At 45.4% G+C, this 21,964-nt stretch overlaps 1 protein-coding gene across 1 annotated transcript in view; it reads left to right on the plus strand.

The window, feature by feature from the left end:
* Positions 1-21,964, plus strand: part of LOC129710216 (integrin beta-3-like) — a 48,329-nt gene that overhangs the window by 23,205 nt on the left and 3,160 nt on the right. Inside the window, exons 6-13 of the mRNA XM_055657037.1 lie at positions 2,049-2,210; positions 3,187-3,282; positions 4,782-4,871; positions 5,534-5,668; positions 10,063-10,495; positions 15,436-15,655; positions 16,830-16,930; positions 18,834-18,953. Coding sequence (XP_055513012.1) covers positions 2,049-2,210; positions 3,187-3,282; positions 4,782-4,871; positions 5,534-5,668; positions 10,063-10,495; positions 15,436-15,655; positions 16,830-16,930; positions 18,834-18,953 — 1,357 coding nt within the window. The remainder of the gene's footprint in view (positions 1-2,048; positions 2,211-3,186; positions 3,283-4,781; positions 4,872-5,533; positions 5,669-10,062; positions 10,496-15,435; positions 15,656-16,829; positions 16,931-18,833; positions 18,954-21,964) is intronic.

Genomic DNA, 21,964 nt, shown 5'->3' on the forward strand with positions numbered 1-21,964 from the left:
ACCTATTCCCTTTCTCCAGAGATGCTGCCTGACTTGCTGAGTTACTCCAGCTTTTTGATGTGTGGCTTCAGTGGAAACCAGCATCTGCGGTTCCTTCCTGCTCCATTATATACCATTCACAGAGAAACAAACTGAGGTAGTTTCTCCAGCAATCCTTCAAGAACCTGAAGGTTATTGGGAGCTCAGAAGGATCATGAGGGAAAATTGTGAAGAAAATTAAATGGAAGTTGTCAGACGGTATAAGGACCGAGATGAGAAAAACATTTTTTACACAGAGAGTGGTGAATCTGTGGAATTCTCTGCCACAGAAGGTAGTTGAGGCCAGTTCATTGGCTATATTTAAGAGGGAGTTAGATGTGGCTAAAAGGGATCAGGGGGTATGGAGAGAAGGCAGGGATGGGATACTGAGCTGGATGATCAGCCGTGATCATATCGAAGAGCCGAATGGCCTACTCCTGCACCTATTTTCTATGTTTCTATAAATGTCAAATGGGAAAACGATGGAAGCAGCAACCACTTATTCATTTTTAATTACATGAGTGATTAATTGTTAGGAAATTAAATTGATATGACGGGAAAGATCTCTGGTTGGGAATCTTCAGCAGGAAACTCCCTATTCCTGGCTCTTGCTTTCAACACGGTGGAAGGGGCTGACTCACCATTTAATTATGCCTTTCCTGACCAGGATTTGTCAAGACCCTTATCGAGAGCAATCACTGTTGTAATGCAGGCAATCACAGACAGGAATTGTACCAGAGTATCGGTGGAAACCACTGCATATAGATTTTATTGTACATCTAAACACATTTGTTCCTTGTTTCCTGGAGTGCCGCAACAGATCCCGGGAATGTGTTAAATCAGGGTATTTTGTTAGATGATGTCCAAAATAGGAATTCCAACATCAAGTAACTGCACAGCAAAGATGTACCAAGTGTATCTCCCACTAGCGACAGTCTGCCTAGCTGGGTTATTGCTGATCAAGATCCACACAATGGAGACCCATCCAGTGCTTCTTTTGCCCAGTCAGTAAGCAATCTGCATTAAAAGACACAAAGTGCTGGAGTAATGTAGTGGGTCAGGCAGCATCTGGAGAACATGGATAAGTGATGTTTAGGGTCCAGCGATGCTACCTGAATGAATAAATGATACTTTATTACCACACGTGACATGTCACAATGAGATTCTTTGTTTTGCATATACAAGGTATGCAAACAGTTGCCACATAAAGGGCATCAACAAAGTTACAAATAATCCATTTAGTCCCCAATGGTCCCCCTTTGTTCTCAGCGACCACACACACACACACACACACACACACACACACACACACACACACACACACACACACACACACACACACACACACACACACACCCCCTCCCCCCTTTGTTCTCGGTGACCTGTTAACATACTACAGCACTTTGTGTCTTTCTCTAGTAGAAGCAAGCATTTGTAGTTCCTTGTTATAGCGTTATAACTGAGCCTATTTGCTTGCATTTGGCCCACATCTCTCTCATCCATTCGTTTAGTTTAGAGATACAGTGCGGAAACAGGCCCTTTGGCCCATCGAGTCCGCACTGATCAGCGATCCCCATATATTAACACCACCCTACACTACGGACATTCATACCAAGCCAATTAACCTACAAACCTGTACGACTTTGGAGCGTGGGAGGAAACCGAAGACCTCGGAGAAAACCCACGCGGTCACAGGAAGAACGTACAAACTCCGTACGGACAGCACCCGTAGTCGGGACCGGACCCAGGTCTCTGGCGCTGCAAGTGCTGTAAGGCAGTGACTCTACCACTGTGCCATCATGCCTCCCTTCTTCCACTTCTTAAGTTTTTCAAGTGGATCAGTTTGAATGGCACATACCATTTTCCGGTTATCATTTTGGTTTTGTGAGCCTTACTTCTGCAACGACACAGTCTCCACCGTTGACTATAACAGAAAAGTGGGAGCATGCTTACTGTGTTTCTCTCAACCTTTACGGAGTCTCACTGAACCTTCCTTTGGAAAACTCTAATGGACCTCTTCCTTGCTGCAGGAGGAGATCGGTTGGCGACAAGAAGCCACCCACATGCTGGTCTTTGTCACTGATGCCACATCGCACTTGGCACTGGATGGCAGGCTGGCTGGCATAATCCACCCCAATGACGGGCATTGTCACATGGGGCTAGACAACGAGTACAACGCCTCCGCTTTTCTGGTACGTTGGCTGAGGAACGTGGTTCTGGTGGCGTGACAGGATAGAACAGGAAACCATGGGTCAGGTCAAACTCATTACCACAGACTGGAGAGGGTGCAGGAAAGAATTACAGGAACGTTGCCTGGATTGGAGGGCTTGAGCTATCTTGAGAGAGTGGACAAGCTGAGGAAACAAGGAATTGCAGATAAACACAAAGTGTTGGAGTAACTCAGCGGGTCAGGCAGCATCTCTGGAGAAAAAGGATGGGTGACACTTTGGGTTGGAACCCTTCTTCAAACTGTCTTTGCTGGTCTGAAGGGCTCTGACCTAAAATGTCACCCATCCTATTTCTCCAGAGATGCTCCCTAACCTGTCGAGTTACTCCAGCTATTTGTGCCTATCATCAGTGTAAATCAGCATCTGCAGTTTCTTCCTCCACAAGGGACTGCAGATTCTGGTTTATAGAGGCTGAGTAGGTGCCCAGAACCAGAGGTTTAAGGTGAGAGGCGGAAGATTTAAAGAGGTTCGCAGAGTTATCTTTTTCACAAAGGGTGGGACTGTTTTCGCTCGTGAAGGTGACAAAAGGGTGACCTTGTGGAGGTTTATTTAATAATGAGGGGCAGAGATAGGATAGATAGTCACAGTCTTTTTTTTCCAGGGTGGGGGATGCCCAAAACTAAAGGACATAGGTTTAAGGTGAGAGGGGAAGGATTTAGATCTCAGAGGAAGCTTTTTTACAAAGAGTGATGGCTTTAAGGAATGAGCTGCCAGAGGAGAAGGAGGCAGACTGCAAAGATGAGGTAGGTGTTACAATGTTAAAAACATATTTGAAGAAGTACATGGATAGGAAAGGTTTCAAGAGTTATGGGCCATGGACAGGCTGATCCGAAATGTTAGATCACGTGGAATCCAAGGCGAGTTAGCCAGCACTGGTTTAATTTAGACAGGGTTTCAATGTTGTGATATTTAACATCTGATTTTGATGTTTATTTTTCAGGATTACCCATCACTTGCTCTGCTGACAGAAAAGCTCACAGAAAATAACATCTACCTCATCTTTGCCGTCACCCAACCAGTCACGGAAATATATACGGTAGGCTCTGGAGAGGTGAAGGGGCACCATATAGGTTAGAACCTGGAGGACCATGGAGCCACCACGGCACCATCAGTCCTCCGACCAGGTTCAACTCTTGATTTCCACCCACAGCAAGAAAGGCTGACAGATCAGAACAGGAGAATTGAATTCCAAATCTGAAGGAATCAAATCAAACACAAGTTGTAAATTGTCCCTGTACGCATCACCTTTATCCTAGTTTAAATGCATAGAGCACGGAAATAGGCCCTTCCGCCCATCACCCCGTGCTGACCATCAACCCCCCACTTGCACTAAACCTCTGCTCATCCCATTTTACTCTCCATACATTTCCAACAGCTCCCCCCAAATCTTACCATTGTAGAGGCTTGCAGACATCTGACGGGGTTAGTTTATCAGAAAAGACCGTTAACTGCTTGGGAAAAGGTTTGCTAAACACAGTGGCAAAGAACAGCTTGTGAACTCAAGGTTACAACTGATAGAAGCATGGACGGAACTCTGAACAATGGTCCCTTCGTAGTGCGAGACAAACTGTAACGTTGCAGGAATGAAATTGCACTTTCTGTCTGTGACCCTTTGGGATTCCTCCAGATGCTCTGGTATCCTTCCAGATCCCAAAGGCATGTCAGTTAATGGGCACTGTGAATTAGCCCTAGTGTGCAGATGAGTGGAAGAAGCTGATGGGAGTTGATGGGAACGTGAGGATAATAACATTTTATATTAATGTAGGATTACCATAAATGGGTGGTTGATGGCCAGCACACTTGGTGGACAGAATGGCCAAGTTATTTCTCTCTGTCTTTCCGTGACTCTAATTGAGCAATCAATTTAATATAACGTACATTTACACTGTGCATTAAAATGTCCCGTGTGATGGAATGTTTTGTCCATAGTTTTTAAGTGTTCCTCTACTATCTCCCCTGCCGGGTTCCAGGCAGCAGATTAATCTTCAGCCTCTGGGAATTCCAATATCCTTCTCAGCATTGCAATTCCAAGCTGACCAGGATTTTCAAGGATGCACTCATGCTGTTACATTACAGAAATAAAATGAGGGGTACAGGGACGGGGACAAGAATGGCATGCTTGCCATCCACTGCCCCACATGTGTGCTTAAAGTTCCATCTTTTGTCAAAGCCCAGCGCCACTCTCTTCCAGTCATCTGGTGTACTGGGACAGTCCATCACATCATCTCCATTCACCCATTGAGACCTCTTCTTGTGCTTCCTCTTCACCCTTGCTCTTCCCCTTCTGCCTTTCTTAAAAGGCAGCTGAAGCAAAAGGGCTGCTGCAAACAGCAGTAAAACGTATATGGTCGAAGCCAGTCTTCAACCTAGTCGAAGGAGGTCGAAGGAGATCTTCTTCATAGTCGTGGGAGGTCTTCAACATAGTCGTAGGAGGTCGGGTTTTTTTTTAGGTCGCTTAAGCTTGTCAGAGGTCGCGATTTAGGTCATGAAAGTGGGATAGGGGCTTCATGTTTTCTAATCTGGTTGCTCCTGCAGAATTACAGCAGGATGATTCCTGGTACCACTGTCGGGACAATTTCCAAGGATTCAAGCAATGTCTTGGAGCTCATTGTGGATGCCTATGAGGTAACTATAGCCACAGTTCCATGAGCAATTGAGGGGACCTCGTTTAAAACCATGCCATAGTTATCATGAGATGTGGCTCTGGTCCCATTATCAGCACCCATGTCAATTCTAATCTCTGCACCAGTTACTAACTTAGCTTTGCCTCCTGCTCCTTCATTTTGTCACCAAGGAGCAAAAGATGGTAAATGGTATACTCTTTCGCAAGGAGAGGGAGAGGGATAAGTGAAGGAAAACTAACGATGGGCCAGGAAAATACAAATCGGAAAAGAACTCGAGCAGAGAATTAGAAGGGGCCGTGAGATGCCATTGACAAATTGGGTTAATGAGAATTCCAAGACAAGTTATAAATATATTATAACCAAGATGTTAACCAGTGAGAGCTGTAGACCAGAGAACCACAGACAAAGGAACCATTGGTGAAACACATGGAATAGTGAATACTGCTCGGGGATCTGCAAAACAAGAACTCAGTCCAAGGTATGTCAGAACAGGCAGCCATTGCTCAAATTGGCTCCAGTCAGGTAGCCGTTGACCAAGGAGACAGAGAAAACAGAACAGAGAACCATAGGTCATTGACTCAATAACTAGTTGTAAAAGACATGTGATGAAGAGCAAAACATGCATTTAAATTAAACTACATGCTCTTTTTTTTTTATCTATAGCAAATCCGTTCCCAGGTGGAATTGGAACTTTTGAATCTGCCTAAAGAGCTATCAGTGTCCTTCGATGCTTACTGTGGGAATGACAAATTTATTCCAGGACAGAAATTCTGCACAGGACTTAAGGTTGGAGACACAGTAAGTACAATAAAAGTATCTTGTTGTTCTGAACCAGATACAGATGAACAACAACAAAAGCTGCCCATTGCTTTCCTTCATTCAATGCCCCAAGGATCTTTGATCAGTTGGGCAGAAGCATAGTCATAGCTCATAGAGCCATGAAGTGTGGAAACAGGCCATTTGTCCACCAAATGTGTTAACTGAGCTAGTCCCACTTGCCTGTGCCAGGCCCAAATCCTTCCAAATGTTTCCTATCCATGTACCTGTCTAAGTGTCTTTCAAATGTTATTGCACCCACCTCTATCGCTTGCTATGGCAGCTCATCCCATGTACGCACCACCCTCTGTTTGTGGGAGGAGAAATGATCATCAAGTCCTTTCTAAATCTTCCCTCTCTCACCTTCACCTTTAATCTATATTCTTTCACCTTTAATCTATATTCTCCTGATTTTGACACACTATCTTGTGGCCATCCACCTTATCTATGCCTATCAAGGTTTTTATACTCGTATAAGGTCGTCCCTCGGCCTTCTATGCTCTGGGGGGGGGGGGGGGGGGGGGGGGGACGGGGACACATTAACATTCTTATTGAATCTTTATTACACCCGTTCCAATTCAATGGCATCCTACCTGTAGCTGGGTCACGAGAACAATCTTACCAATGTTTAGCATAGCTGTAACATGATGTCCCAACTCCTGCACTTAATACCCTGAATGATGAAGGAACGCGAGCCAAACGCCACCTTCATCACCCTGTTCACCTGTGCCATTGCCTTCATGAACAGAGGGACCTGGGTCTCACGGTTCTACAACATTCCCCACTGCTCGACCATTTACTGTGCAAGTCAATGCCCTGGTTTGTCCCATCAAAATGCAACATCGCAATTATCCGAATTAAACTCCATCTGCCATTCCTCGGCTCATTAAACCACTTGTTCCAGATACCGTTGTAGTCACGGTTTAACCTCCTTCACTGTCCACTGCACCACCCATTGTGGTGGGATCCATTCATTTACTATCCATGCCCCCTATATTCACATCCTAAAGCAGAAATATTTATCTGCAACAATAAGACACTGCAACATCCAAAATCTTAAAATGTTGGATGTTTACAGGTTGACTACAGTAAATCTGTACTTTTGTCATTCTTCTTTGCAGACTAAACAATATCACAGAATATCAATATATGAAAATATCTATGAAATGAATCAATGTTATTGTCACATTTCCCCAGTTAACTATCCACACAATTAAAATCACTTCCATTCTGTCTCTGTGCAAGGTGGCATTTAGCATTACTGATCTTTATAAAGTATAAATTGAAAACAGTCCTTTTGGAGAATTTTGGGCGTCTTTCACCTTAAATGCCCATGGGAACAGCAGCGACAACATCCTAAATCACAACCTCATAGTGACGAAGGCAAATAGTTAAGGTCCAGCAGTTAAGGACGAGCATTTGGCCTCTCCTCATCTGTCTCGAGTTCCTTTGAGTTTCCTTAACTCTGTCCTCAGTCTGGTCTCTCCTGTAAGGTCCTCCTCACTCCTGTCTCCCCTTCCATCTCCCAATTTGTTCCCCCTCCATTTTAAACTGGTTCTCAATTCCACATCTTGGGCTGGGTTCTTCCAAGCATCTATCCTGTCAAACCCAGTCATTATTTTTGATAGGTCATTTTGGAGAAATGTAGACCAAGACCACTCAGTCTTAAGCTCTGGGGAATATATGCTGAGATGACCGATTCTAAACTGAGTTCCTGACCTACCTTGGCAAAAGACACAATGGCAACCACTCTCCTTCTGGGTGCCAGGGGTTAATTCTAAAGCTCAAAGTCCAACCAGCCGCAACGTAACGCAATCAAATGCATTCAAGTCTTAATTCTTTTGTAACAAGGATTTATTAAAGTCAAAATTGCAGCACTTCCCAACTACAGAGTGAATTTAATTAGTGAGTTTAAGGCCCATGAGCCTGAGATGGTAATGAATTAATGTGATAAAAGGCCACCAGAGCATTGCACAAGCCTTTGTTCCATTAGGATTAACAACATATCTGAATGCTTACAGTGCCAGGCTCCTTGTAAAGCCTAAGGGCTTGGGTTTGATTTGACCAGCAACTTCAGAAAGAATTATAAAGTAAAAACAGGCTAGGTTAATGTTCACACTCCATGAGATGCTTCACTTTTCTTTCTTCTTCCAATGCCATTACAATTGGCTTTCTGTTCCTTCTCCAACAATGCAGTTGACTTCATTCACCTGTGGTGGCAGTTTTCTTGCAGCAGGATATTCACATCCAGGTGATGCACTGAAATGTCTTCACTAAGACAGTAATGAATCTCTGGAAGTTGCTGCCCCAGAGGACCTGTAAGCCAGATCGTGGGCAAGGATAACTTTTTGAGATATCGGGGAAGTGAGGGAGGTCTGGGGGACAGGTCAGCCATGATCATATTGAATGGTGAGGCGGTTGACCTACTCCTGCTCCTGTTTTCTTGTGTTTCTGTGCTCTGGGGGAGTTCTTGGGTGAGCCAGTGTGCTAAGTGCAGGTGGCATTGGTATGCAATAGATCCCACTTGGACCTCTCCATGGAAAGGATTTTTGACCAAGGTCTGCTTCAATGGTTTAATGCCCTACTAGTCCAGGAACAAAACACTGGCAAGTACACACCAGTTTAGAAATCTAGCGTTGCTTCAATCTGAATTTCATGTCGACAGTGCCCAAAGTCCACTCAACACCAACATAAACCAAACTGGAGGAAGACAAAAATACTGGAGAAATGCAGTGGGTGAGGCAGCATCTATGGAGCAAAGGAAATAGGCAAGCCCTTCTTCAGACTGATGTGAGGGGGGGGGGGGGGGGGGAGAAGAAAGGAAGAGGAGGAGCCAGGGGGCTGAGGGAGAGCTGAGAGGGGGAGGAGAAAGTAAGGACCACCTGAAATTAGAGATGTCAATCTTCATATCGCTGGGGTGCAAACTGCCCAAGTGAAATATCCTCACTCTGGCCATGGAGGAGGCCGAGGAGAGAAAGATTGGATTCGGAATGGGAGGGAAAGTTGAAGTGCTAAGCCACCGGGAGATCACACTGTAATAGCAGAGCAGATGACCTGAAGGAATAGCATCATCTTCTAAGGTACTGGTGATCTATACTTGTATTGACAAATAGAAAATAGTAACGGGCCTTGGAGACATAGTCCAGAGATGTACAGCTTGGACAGTGTAATAGAAGTTCACACAATACAGTCAATCTCCACAACATGTGTGATAAGGTAATGGATATCAATATAATAAACCACAGTGTCAACAATTCACAGGTTAACAGGATCCCACTCAGAACATCTTATGGTGAAACATAGAAACATAGAAAATAGGTGCAGGAGTAGGCCATTCGGCCCTTCGAGCCTGCACCGCCATTCAATATGGCTGATCATCCAACTCAGTATCCCGTACCTGCCTTCTCTCCATACCCCCTGATTCCTTTAGCCACAAGGGCCACATCTAACCCTCTTAAATATAGCCAATGAACTGGCCTCAACTACCTTCTGTGGCAAAGCACTCGGAGAGCAAAGAAGCCTCACCTTGCATGAATAATAACAGCCCACGGTATTATAGTTATACATACATTATGGCATTTCAGGTAATGAAAATCCGCCTTTGTGGAATGTTTAACATTTGAGATATGGGAGAAAATTGAATCTTACGGAATTTATGAGGAAAAAGTAACTAAGGAAACACAAAATGAAAAACAACAACAAATTTGTGTGTGGGGGGGGGGGGGGGGGGGGGGAGAATCGCAATGTGGATGTTTTTCTAGAAACACGGTAACTTTGGGTATACTGTAAATGGAATAATATCAGCATATAGAATGCTAACTGTGATAATTATCCCAAGCTACAGTGTAATGCAACCTATGAATCATTGTGTCTTAAAACAGTTTGAAGAAAAGTGGTTAGTTGCGTCAATCCCTATCCTGTCATTAATCATTTTCTTCAATGATGGTACTGGTTATTCATTCATGGACTGCTGACTGATGTAGTTGTCATCACATTCACTGCAAATGACCATGCAATCCATTGGACACAAAGTACTTCAGCAAAGCTAGGCTTTATGTAAATCAATGGTGACGCAGTGTAGAGCTGCTGCCTCATGGCGCCAGAGCCACAGGTTCGATTCTGAGCTTGGGTGCTCTTTATGTGGAGTTAGCCCATTCTCCCTGTGACCATGTGGGTTTCCTCCACATGCTTCATTTTCCTCCCACATCCCAAAGGTTTATAGGTTAATTGGCTTCTGTAGGGAGTGAATGGAAAAGTGGAATAGCATAGAACTAGTGTGACCGGGTGATCGATGGTCAGCGTGGACTCGCTGGGACAAAGGGTGTGTTTCCATTGCCGTACCTGTCAATCAAAATTCTTTCTCGCTCTCCTTCCAGGTGAATTTTACAGTGACACTGGAGGCCAGGGAGTGTCCAAAGGGTGAGCAGGTGAAGACATTTACGCTGAAGCCGATTTTGTTCAAGGATAGTCTGGAGATCACGGTTAATTTCAGTTGTAGCTGCGGGTGTGAGAGTGAAGCGGTGGAGAACAGCATGCTGTGCACCAACGGCAATGGGACGTACGAGTGCGGAGTGTGCAAGTGCCTCCCTGGCCGCTTTGGGCCGTCCTGCGAGTGCAAGGAAGGGGATAGCTTATTGACTACACAGGAAACCTGCTCGCCCAAGAAAGGTGACCCCATTTGCAGCAACCGCGGAGAGTGCATTTGTGGACAGTGCGTCTGCCACAGCATTGGCCATGGCCTCATATCCGGACAGTTCTGCGAGTGCGATGACTTTTCCTGTGGACGTCACAACGGGAAAATGTGCTCGGGTGAGTGAAATACAGCGGTGTGTGTGTGTTTGAGGTGGGACAAGCTGGCTGGTTATTCTTGCCTTTGTCTTCCCTGGGGCAACAGGCTTCTTTTCATCATTTCTCGTCCTGTGACTAACCCAAATATCTTGGCACAGTTATATATGCCTCAAAATTATAAGAGAGGGTCCTTCCTGAGCTACCATCTACCTCATTGGAGACCCTCACAGTATCTTTAATCATGTTTACTAGACTAGTGTCTTGCACTAACTATTATTCTCCTTATCCTGCATCTGTACACTGTGGACGGCTTGACTGTAAGTATGTATAGTAATTCTGCTGACTGGACAGCAGAATCCCATTTAATGGCTGATTTAAATGGCCATTAATTTACAGCAATTGAACACTAAATCCCTTCCATTTGGCCTATAAATTAATGTCAATGAGATTTAAAAATCATGTTTTATTGTGAATTATTGTGTGAATGTTCTTTGGACACTTAGCCTATTTAAAAATGTTAATCTTTCCTTAAGAAATGGATAGATGTTTAGATCTAGTAATTGAATTTTGGAATTGGCTACAATTGGGTAACTAATTAATTATATGCTTTAATTTCAGGTCATCCAAGTAAGATTGTTTAATTTTTGTTTCAGAATGCTTCAATTTATAATAACTGAAAATTTCTTTCAGTTCTCTTAATTTTTAATAAAGTTATGGGCTTTAGACTGTCCTCGATCACAGCTTTTGTGTTAAGTTAATGGAAAATCAATAGGGAACAAGATGCTATTTTCCGAGTATGAAAATGGCCATACATTTTTTAATACTGAAGATATGAAAGTGAATTAGGTGCCAAATTAAACTTCTTTTTATACTTTATCTGATGGGATAAATTGCAGACTTGATTTTTTAAATCTCAAAATTTTGTAACATTGCTAGACATGTGGGGCCAAATGGTCCACTCTTGTTTCTATTTCTTATGACAGGAGGGCACTTGTAAATTTCCTGTTCCTATACTGTATTTTTAAAACAACTTCTTAAAACTCACTTTTCAGACAAGTTCAAGTTTACTTCTCTGATACCTGCCCTTTGGCTCGAAGTCTGCTCTTGTCTAATGTGAAGTGAATTGGGACATTGAAGCGGTAATGGTGCTTCACAAATGCAAGCTGTTGTGGGGATTGTCAGAACCTCCACTGACGTGACCACAAACAACATCTGTTTAACGGAGTGAATGGATCATCACGTTGTGCACAGAATCTGATCTGTACATTGACATAGAGAGAGTGTGTGTGTGTGTAGAGATAAAGGGTGCCTTGCATTAAAGGGAGAATGGTGGAAAATAACATTGGTTTTATTTTCATTGCAAATGGAGAATCGTGAAAATAGGAGAGAGGAAATCCTGTACAACCCTGAGTCTCAAGCTGTTGTTACTGGTCTTTGAAACAATCCCACATACATCAACGTGATCAAGAGTCAAGAACATTTCATTGTCATATGTGCCGACAAGGAATAAATGCATTCTTACTTGCAGCAGCATAACAGGCCTGTAAACACAATATCCATAAATAATATATAATAAACAAAAAATCAATAAATGAATAACCCCAAGGCTAGTACAAAATAACCCAAAGTCTTTAGTTCAACCAAAGACAGTCCATGAGATTAGTGTTTTGCAGTGTTGTTGGTTGGGAAGAAGCTACTCTTGAACCTGGTGGGCACGGTTTTCAGTCCAATACCTATCCCTAATAAAAAATATTGATGGAGGAGCTAGCTATAAGGTGGAACTTAAGAACGACTCATCTTTTGTCAATGCCAAGCATGGCGATACTTGTGTACAGCCTAGGTGAGGTCTACCATATGATCTTACTGGATCGTATGCAGAACAAAAACATTTCACTGTACCTAGGTACATGCGACAATAAAGTATCATTGAATTAATAATGGCCTCCTTAGAGAATAGGCAGGATCTTGATTAACCTCTCATCAGAAGAATGTTAAATGATGCTCTGGCGCTGGCTGTATGGGGGGGGGGGATGAATTCTCTTCTGTCTCAGTACCCGGTTCCACATTAGATTGGGGAAACCCAGTGGAAGTCACCAAAATATCACCTCCGATGAATGGTTTGGGCCAAGTCTATGACCATTCCTGCTTCTGGCTATGTTTTCTAATGAAAGCCAGGAATTGTTCACCCACTGCTGATGTGCCACACAGAACACTTGGCACTGTACCAGGCCAAACCTAGTACATACCTGCATGTTCCATTCATTGATACCTTCCAGTTTTTTTTTTTTTTAGATTGATAGTTTGAAGAATGCATTGAAAAAATAAATGGCCTTCAGGAAAAATGTAGACCCATTTAGAAATATGTCACGGAAGTCTTCATGGATAGCAACGTGTAATAGGCCCATTAAATCTCCCACAGATATGCTGTGCCAGACTGCGTGGGAACACCACTAATGGTTGGATCATTATATTTGGACATTGCACACTCGTACTGCCTGCTCTCCATCAAGTGCAATGTTGGTCATTGTTTCATTCCGATATCATTTGCAATACGTGGGTGTTCCGCTCTGTGTGAAATCATTTTAATTAGCAATGACAGATAATTAATGTTTCGTAACACCAATCAAAATTCAGGCCCTGGAGTCATGATACATCTTGCGACTTATGGTTTCAGGAAACATCTTATAGTTATAGTTGCACAAAAACAAACCCTTCCACCCAACTCATCATTGCAGTCCAAAATGCCATGTCTAACCTACTCACATTTGCCCACGTTTGGCCCATATCCCTCTAAACCTTTCCTATCGATGCATTTCCTCCAGATGATTTTCAAATGTAGAGATGAGGCAGTCAGTTATTTTTGTTCATTTGGGCTCGCCTAGACTAGAGTTGTGCCTTCCCCCATAACATCACTCACCTGAGTCAATTCATAGAAAAAACAAAAATAATTCCATGAATAACTTGGCTGAGTTCCCAGTTTCATGTATTCTGGGCCAGGGATCTGCCTTGTGTGAACAAACTGACTTGTCAATCCCCACTTCCGCATTTACCAGATGGGTTTCAGTTTTTCCAATCCAGAATGCACAATTCCCCTCTGTGAAGGCACAAAAGCGAGGAAGTTCATCACAACAGTGTTGGCGGCAGGGATCTTAGTTTACCTGATGATTGAAATAATCATTTCTGCTTCTCGCCATTCGAGAAAACATTCCCAGGTTGGGAAGTGACGGACTTCCCCAGGGTTATTCATTGCCATCTGAGCTCATGGATGAAAGGAGGTGGAGAGTCTGCCGCAGGAGGCTATCCATGTGCGTGTGGAAAGATGAATTGTTTCCTCAGGCTACAGCAGTGATGGGCCCTCACCCTCGTGCTCTTTTATTGTCCCTTTTCTACGATAGTTGTAGCTTTAAAGATAACATCTTGAGTGCACGTAATACATGAGTAATGTATTGTGCCGTAATTGTAATTTGCCGCAGAGGAACAAGTGACGGAATCTGTCCTTCCCAAAGCCTTCCACTATCATTGTCAAGTCTGGGTCTAATGTCACTAATTAACAGAGATTAATTACTCTGATGAGTCAGTTCCACCATTATAATTGTATTGTGGAACTGCTAGCTTGGTAGAAGACAAATGGAATATGCCGTGGTCTTTCATCATCATCTCATCACTGTGTTCTTTCTCGTACATTTTCTCACACTCCCTTGATCATGTCACATTCCTTTTCTTATTTTGTTATTCCTTCTGTCCCTGCTTGTTTGCATTTCTCTAATCTTCCCCCTTCCTCGCCGAACATAGAGCAGTGTAGCACAGGAACAGGCCCTTCAGCCCGCAATGTATAGAAGTTGGGATGTAATGTTAAAATTGTACAAGGCATTGGTGAGGCCAATTCTGGAGTATGGTGTACAATTCTGGTCACCTAATTATAGGAAGGATGTCAACAAAATAGAGAGAGTACAGAGGAGATTTACTAGAATGTTGCCTGAGTTTCAGCAACTAAGTTACAGAGAAAGGTTGAACAAGTTAGGGCTTTATTCTTTGGAGCGCAGAAGGTTAAGGGGGGACTTGATAGAGGTTTTTTAAATGATGAGAGGGATAGACAGAGTTGATGTGGAAAAGCTTTTCCCACTGAGAGTAGGGAAGATTCAAACAAGGGGACATGACATGAGAATTAAGGGACTGAAGTTTAGGGGTAACATGAGGGGAAACTTCTTTACTCAGAGAGTGGTAGCTGTGTGGAATGAGCTTCCAGTGAAGGTGGTGGAGGCAGGTTCGTTTTTATCATTTAAAAATAAATTGGATAGTTATATGGATGGGAAGGGATTATGGTCTGAGCGCAGGTATATGGGACTAGGGGAGATTATGTGTTCGGCACGGACTAGAAGGGTCGAGATGGCCTGTTTCCGTGCTGTAATTGTTATATGGTTATATGTCTATGCCGAGCACCATGTCAAGTTAAACTAATCTCCTTTGCCCGCATTCCCTGTATATACATGTACTGTCCCTGTCTAAAATCATTTAAAAAGTCACTACTGTATCTGCCTCTACCCTCTATCCCTGGCAGCGCATTCCTAACTTCCACCATTCTCTATTTTTTAAAAAACTTGCTCCGCGCATCCCCTTTAAACGTTGCCTTTCTCACCTTCAAGCTGTGATCTCTAGTTCTTGATATTTTCAACCTGGGGGGAATTGTTCTGATTGCCCACACTATCTGTGACTTTGTTTCTTTCTCCCTTTATCAATGTTTATTTCTCAGTCTATTCCTCTCGGGCATCTCCTGACGCTCAGACTTCTGTAACTATTTTGCGTCGGTATCCTCCCACTCCTCAAAGATGTACAGTGTTGTAGGTTAATTGGGTGCGGTAAGTTGTAAAAAAAAAAGCATTGTGGAGTGGGGGTGAGCTGTGTATACGGGCGTGTGTTGTTCAGGGGAGCACCACTGATCGGGACTGTGTGTCTCACCGCAGGCAATGGCCAGTGTCAGTGTGGAGAGTGCAGGTGCCTGCCGGACTGGACGGACAGTTTCTGCAACTGTAGCACGAAGACCGGGAGCTGTCGGCCCCCCGTGGGTTCTATGTGTCATGGCCGGGGCGATTGTCAGTGCGGGAAGTGCGTTTGTGAAGGAGGGGCGTACGGTGACCTGTGTGAGAAATGCCCCACCTGTCCCGATGCCTGCACCTTCAAGAAGTAAGTTTCTCCATTCCTGCAACCTTCCCCCCCCCCCCCCTCCCTCCCCCCCCCCCCCCCCCCCCCCCCTCCCCCCCCCCCCCCCCCCCCCCCCCCCCCCCCCCCCCCCCCCCCCCCCCCCATCTCCCCACCCCCCCCCCCCTCCCCCCCCCCATCCCTCGCTCCCTCTCACTCTTTTCCTCCCTCCCCCTCTCCCCATCCCTCCCTCCCTCCCCCCCCCCTCCCCCTCCCCATCCCCCCCTCCTCCCTCCCCATCCCTCTCTCCCTCTCCCCCTCCCCCCCCCTCTCCCCATCCCCCCCCCCTCTCCCCCATCCCCCCCCCTCTCCCCCATCCCCCCCTCCCTCTCTCCCCATCCCCCCCCTCCCTCTCCCCATCCCCCCCTCCCTCTCCCCATCCCCCCTCCCTCTCCCCCTCCCCATCCCTCTCCCCCCATCCCCCCCCTCTCCTCTCCCCCCCATCCTCCCCCATCCCCCCTCCCCTCCTCCATTCTCCCTCTCTCCCCTCTCCCCCCATCCCCCCTCCTCTATCCTCTCCCCATCCCCCCCCCCCCTCTCCCCCTCCCTCTCCCCCCCCTCCCCCCCTCCCTCTCCCCATCCCCCCCTCTCTCCCCATCCCTCCCTCTCTCCCCATCCCCTCTCTTCTGGCCTCTCCCTCTCTCCCCATCCCTCCCCCTCTCCCCATCCCGGTCCCTCTCTCCCTCATCCCTCCTCTCTCTCCCCCCATCCCCCTCTCCTCCCCCATCCCTCCCCCTCTCTCCCCATCCCCCCCCCTCTCTCCTCCCATCCCCCTCTCTCTCTCCCCCCATCTCTCTCTCCATCCCCATCCCCCTCTCTCTCTCCCCATCCCCCTCTCTCTCTCTCCCCCATCTCCCTCTCTCTCTCTCCCCTAATCCCTCCCTCTCTCTCTCTCCCCTATCCCCTCTCTCTCTCTCCCCATCCCTCTCATTCCCCCCTCTCCATCCTCCTCCCTCACCCTCCCCACCCTCTCTTTCTCCCCATCCCCTCCTCTCTCCCTCTCTCCCCCCCCCACCTCCCTCACCCCTAACCTGGACCCCCACCTCGGCACCTGATCACAGCCAGGACCAGGGGGAAGAGTCGGAGAGAACACTTGGTCTGTTCTTTTCATGCCTGTGTAAATCGTGTGCTCACCATTCCTCCCCCCATCCCCTCACAGACAATGCGTGGAGTGCAAGGTGTTTGACACGGGCGAGCTGAAGGACGAGGGCAAGTGTGAGAAGGTGTGCAGGGATGAGATCCGGTATGTGGAGACCGTGGGTAAGTGTGTAGGTTGGCAGTGCTGTTAGACCTGCCCCAGCCCTGCCCTGTGCCTGAGGCTTGGGAGAGGAACAGTGAGCGCCTGGTGTCAGGTCCCTGCCTGCCCCAGTCCAATCCATCTCCAATTCATCAATCACAACCCAGCCAACAGAAAACAAACTGAAAGCTCAGCCTAGAACAGCAGGTCCTGAGCTGTAATGGATTTGTATTTCTCTGTAAATAATGCAGCGACTCTGATAACCTAAATATGTAATAACCATACAGAGATACAACATGGAGGTAAGACTTTCAACCGACCACCTCTACGACAACCATCAACTACCCATTTTTACCCATGTTGTCTGAAGAAGGATTCCGATCCGAAATATCATCTATTCCTTTTCTCCAGAGATGTTGCCTGACCCGCTGAGTTACACCATCTGCAGTTCCTTTCTACACATTTTTACACCAATCCTACCCTAAAATATTTTATTTCCCATCCCAAAATATTGTCTCTCCATTCCCTCCATAGATGCTGCCAGACCTTTTGAGTTCTTCCAACATTTTGTTTTTCTTAAGATTCCAGGAGCTGCAATTCTTTATGTCTCCTTTGTATTTAGATTAGTTTAGGGATAGAGCATGAAAACAGGCCATTTGACCCACCGATTCCACGCCAACTAGCAATCGCCAGTACTTGAGCTCTATCCTACACACTAGAGACATTTCACAGAAGCCAAACCCGCGCATCTTTGGAATGTGGGAAGAAACTGGAGCATCCGGAGAAAACCCACACGGTCACAGAGAGAACATACAAAGTCTGTGCAGACATCACCCCTAGTCAGGATCAAACCCGGGTCTCTGGCAACAACTCTACTGCTTTGTCACTATGCTGCCCTGTTTCTACTCTGGCCCCATAGATTCTACCACTCACCTCCACATTGGGGACAATTAGCAGTGGTCAATGAACCTGCCAACCAGCTCTTTTTTGAGACATGGGTGGAAACCAGAGAACAGAGAGGAAGCCTACTAGGTTATGGAAAACATGCAAACTCCACACGGACAGCAGCCAAAGCCAGGGTTGAACCTGGGTTGCCAGAGTTGTGAGGCTTCAGTTGCATGAGCCACCCGTGGATGGAATGGTCCCGGGGTGATTCCTCTCCCGAGCCAGAGTCCTACTCACTTCGTTATTCCTTGGTAATAATAATCAAAAAATCGTTCATTTACGAAATCTGAAGTAAAAACAGAAAATGCTGGAGACACTCAGCAGGTCAGGCGGCATCTGTGAAGAGAGAAGCAGAATTAACATTTCAGGTCAAAGACCAGACCTGGGGAAGAGAAGAAACGGGCTGTATTTGGGTTGCAGCAAGGGTGGGGGAGAAGGTGGATAGGATTGGGGACAACACACTGTGGGCGGCACGGTGATGCAGTGCCAGAGATTCGTGTTCGATCCAGACTACCGGTGCTGTCTGTCTGGAGTTTGTACGTTCTCCCTGTGACCGTATGGCTTTTCTCCGGGTGGTTTGGTTTCCTCCCACACTCCAAAGGTTAATTGGCTTTGGTAAAAATTATAAAATGTGTGCAGGATGGTGTTAGTGTACGGGGTAATCACACAATACAAAAGCTTTTTACTCTACCTCGGTACCCGTAACAATAAACTAAACTGAACTGGTCGGCATGGATTCGGAAGGCCGTAGGGCCTGTTTCTGCGCTGTACTGCTCGAAGTCTATAGTCTAAAATTCAATATAGCTCAAGGTTAATTTTGCTCAGAGTGTGGGGATGGATTGTAGAGACTGAAGTGAATGCTGGAGCACTGGCACACTCTTCAATGAACGATTGTGTTCTTGAGTTTGTTTGTTCAGCATTTCACTCAGAGTTGCACTGTCTGATTTTTTTTTTTGTTTGTTTGTGCTTATCACTCGGTAGACATGAAAACCAAGGATGGTGTCGTCTGCAGCTACAAAGACCAGAACGGCTGCATCGTTCACTTTGGTTATCATGAAGAAACAAATGGAAAATCCATTCTGTCAGTCATTAAAGAACCAGGTTTGAAAAAGCAATTATTCTTTGAGTTGGATTGATCTGCTTTAACTGTTTAGTTACTTGTATTTTCTCTGTTTCGCTGGTAACTAATACACACAGGGTGCATCGTAGATTCCTGGAATCATAGTTTTCAGGATGTTGCGAATCTGCAGTTGAAAATAGCTCGAGCCACTCCCATGCACTTTTCCCCCAAAGTTGCCCACAATCATCTTATTGCGACCCAGATATGCACAAGTGAGCATATCTCCCTGACGGTTGCATGTTGGGAAGGCAGAAGAGAGTGTTGTGGACCGGGAGCCGCAAGTGATACTCTAATCCCTGCTGTTTCGTTATAACATTAGTAACCCTGTAGTCCACTGTTGCTGCCCCTGTAGGTAGTAAGTAATTCACAATTGCACCTAATCCTTGATTTAGGTCCATAGTTAGCTTCCTCATTGAGTCATCAAACTCTTCCCCTGGGAGTCTACATGATGCCTATCTTTAGCTGTCTCTACCTTCCTTGGGTTCCTGATAGCTAAAAGCCCTGTCCCATGGTACGAGTTCATTCCAAGAGCTCCCCCGAGTTTTAAAAAAATCAAACTCGTGGTAAGTACGGAGAATGAATGTAGCGGGTACGTCGGAGCTTGGGGACGTCGCATAGCGCTAACGGCAGGTACTCGGGAAGACTCGCTGACGGCAGGTAAGCACGGGAAGACTCGTGAAGATTTTTCAACATGATGAAAAATGTCTACGAGAGCCCCGAGTACCGACGAGTGGCCATTACCGAAATCTGCGAGTTCGAATCAGGGCAAACTCGGGAGAACTCCTGGAATGAACTCGTACCATGGGACAGGGGTTTAACCGTTCAACTTCACATCTTTATAAAATGTTTTGGGATCCAGAGCATGCTTGTCTTTTCCAATAGCAGCTATTTTTCCACAACATTTACTGTTTGTTTCTCATAAGTACACAAGTACTTTCCTTATTTATTCCTGGTGTTAACAGAATCTTGCTGCTCATATTAATCCTCTTTTCAGTTTTATATTTCCTGTGGTTTCCACGGTCAGTGGCTTTGGAACCACCACCTACTTCCTGTAAAGGAATTAGTTCAGCTTGTCCTCTAACTCCCACTTCCTTATTTTCTTCGAAGATAGACACAAAATGCTAGAGTAACTCAGCGGGACAGGCAGCGTCTTTGGATAGAAGGAATGGGTGACGTTTCGGATCGAGACCCTTCTTCAGACTGACGTTTGGGGTCGAGACCCTTCCGGCAGTCTCGACCCAAAACGTCATCCATTCCTTCGATCCAGAGAAGCTGCTTGTCCTGCTGGGTTACTCCAGCATGTTGTGTCTATCTTTGGTTTAAACCAGCATTTGCTGTTCCCTCCTACAACACCTCCTCCAATTCTCCCACTGCTCTGTTGCCGCATTGTCTTTTCATTACTACTTCACTTTGCTCCCTCTGTGTATCTTTAATCATCTCCTGTATCTCTTCATGTCAATACCTTGGATGTTTTCTGATCTCATCATGTAATTACTCTAAACCAAAGTGTGTTGCAGTCAGTCTTGGTTCCTGTAACACCCTGCAATTATCATACTTCATCTTCCAGAATTTTTTCCTCCTGGTTGTTCCAAAGATATTTACGCTTGAGCAAGATTTGCTGCACACATATCAAAGTCCCTCAGTCATCTACCTGAGCATTATGTTTGTCTCAGCCTAATGTAGAAAAAAAAAAGGTCTCTTCCTTCACACCTTCTCTCTTGTTTCTGTTGCACATTTTTTACTTGGAACATAGCACGGAACGGGCCCTTCTGCCCACAATGTCTGTGCCAAACACGGTGCCAAGACCATCTCTTATCTGCCTGCACATAATCCATATCCTGCCATTTCCTCCATCTCCATACGCCTATCCAAAAGTCTCTTAAATGCCACTATCGTATCTGCTTCATCCACCAGCCCCTGCAGCACATCCCATGCACTCACCACCCTCTGTGTTTAAAAACTTGCCCCGCACATCTCCTTTAAACTTTATCCCTCTAACCTTACAGCTATGCCCTTTAGTATCTGACATTTCCAGCCTGGGGGAAAGGTTCTGACTGTCGACTCTATCGATGCTGTCATAATTGGATATACTTACAGTAAGTAGGTCTCCCCTCAGCCTCCGTCCGGTGTTCCGGAGAAAGTAATCCAACTTCTACAATAACCATTCAACAATGTTTCAACTGCCAAACTATTTAGCCCAGTGCTCTGTGGTTTATTCTTTCTATTTAGATCATCCTTTATCAATACTGCATTCTTTTTGTTTTCTCTCTCTCTCTCTCTCTCTGTCATTCTAAATACAGTTTGAAACTCACTAATCCTGCACCCTAAAGATCTGAGCAGATCACAGAAATCGTTCCCTATCCTCTTCCCCGAGCTGGTCTTCTTTAACACTGTTCATTTGGTCTCCGGGTTACACAGTGGTTGCGTGAACTGTCCATGGCATAAAGTTTCTTTTAGTTGGAAAATTTGTCTGCTAAGTTTGCAAAAGTAGGTTAATTAGCTGCTGATTAACATGGACCTTAGTTAAAAGTAGATCTCAGTAAGATCTTAGTTAGAATTAGGTAATTTGTACAGACCTGTACTACAGATTCAAAACCACTTGAGTTGGCAGAGCATAGAATGCCTGACTACAGGGTTTCTACCTGCAAGCAGCAACACAAAATATTCAGAGATAAAACCACAAAGTGCTGGAGGATCACAGTGGGTCAGGCGCTATCTGTAGAGGGAATGGATAGGTGATGGTTCGAGTTGGGACCCTTCAGTCTGAAATACCCCTATCCATTCCCTCCATAGTTGCTGCCAGACCCACTGAGTTGCTCCAACACTGCTCAAGGTTCCAGCATCCGCAGTTCCTTGTGTCACTAAATATTAAGACATGATCTTTGGCCTTTTGTGAATCTTGTCTTTACAACCATGCAGTGATCCTTTATGGCAGCATTGGCCCAAGTTCATTAAGCTGAGTATTTACGCAGTGGGGACTACTGTAGACGTA

Source organism: Leucoraja erinacea, chromosome 27, assembly GCF_028641065.1.
Source record: "Leucoraja erinacea ecotype New England chromosome 27, Leri_hhj_1, whole genome shotgun sequence".
NCBI lineage: Eukaryota > Metazoa > Chordata > Chondrichthyes > Rajiformes > Rajidae > Leucoraja > Leucoraja erinaceus.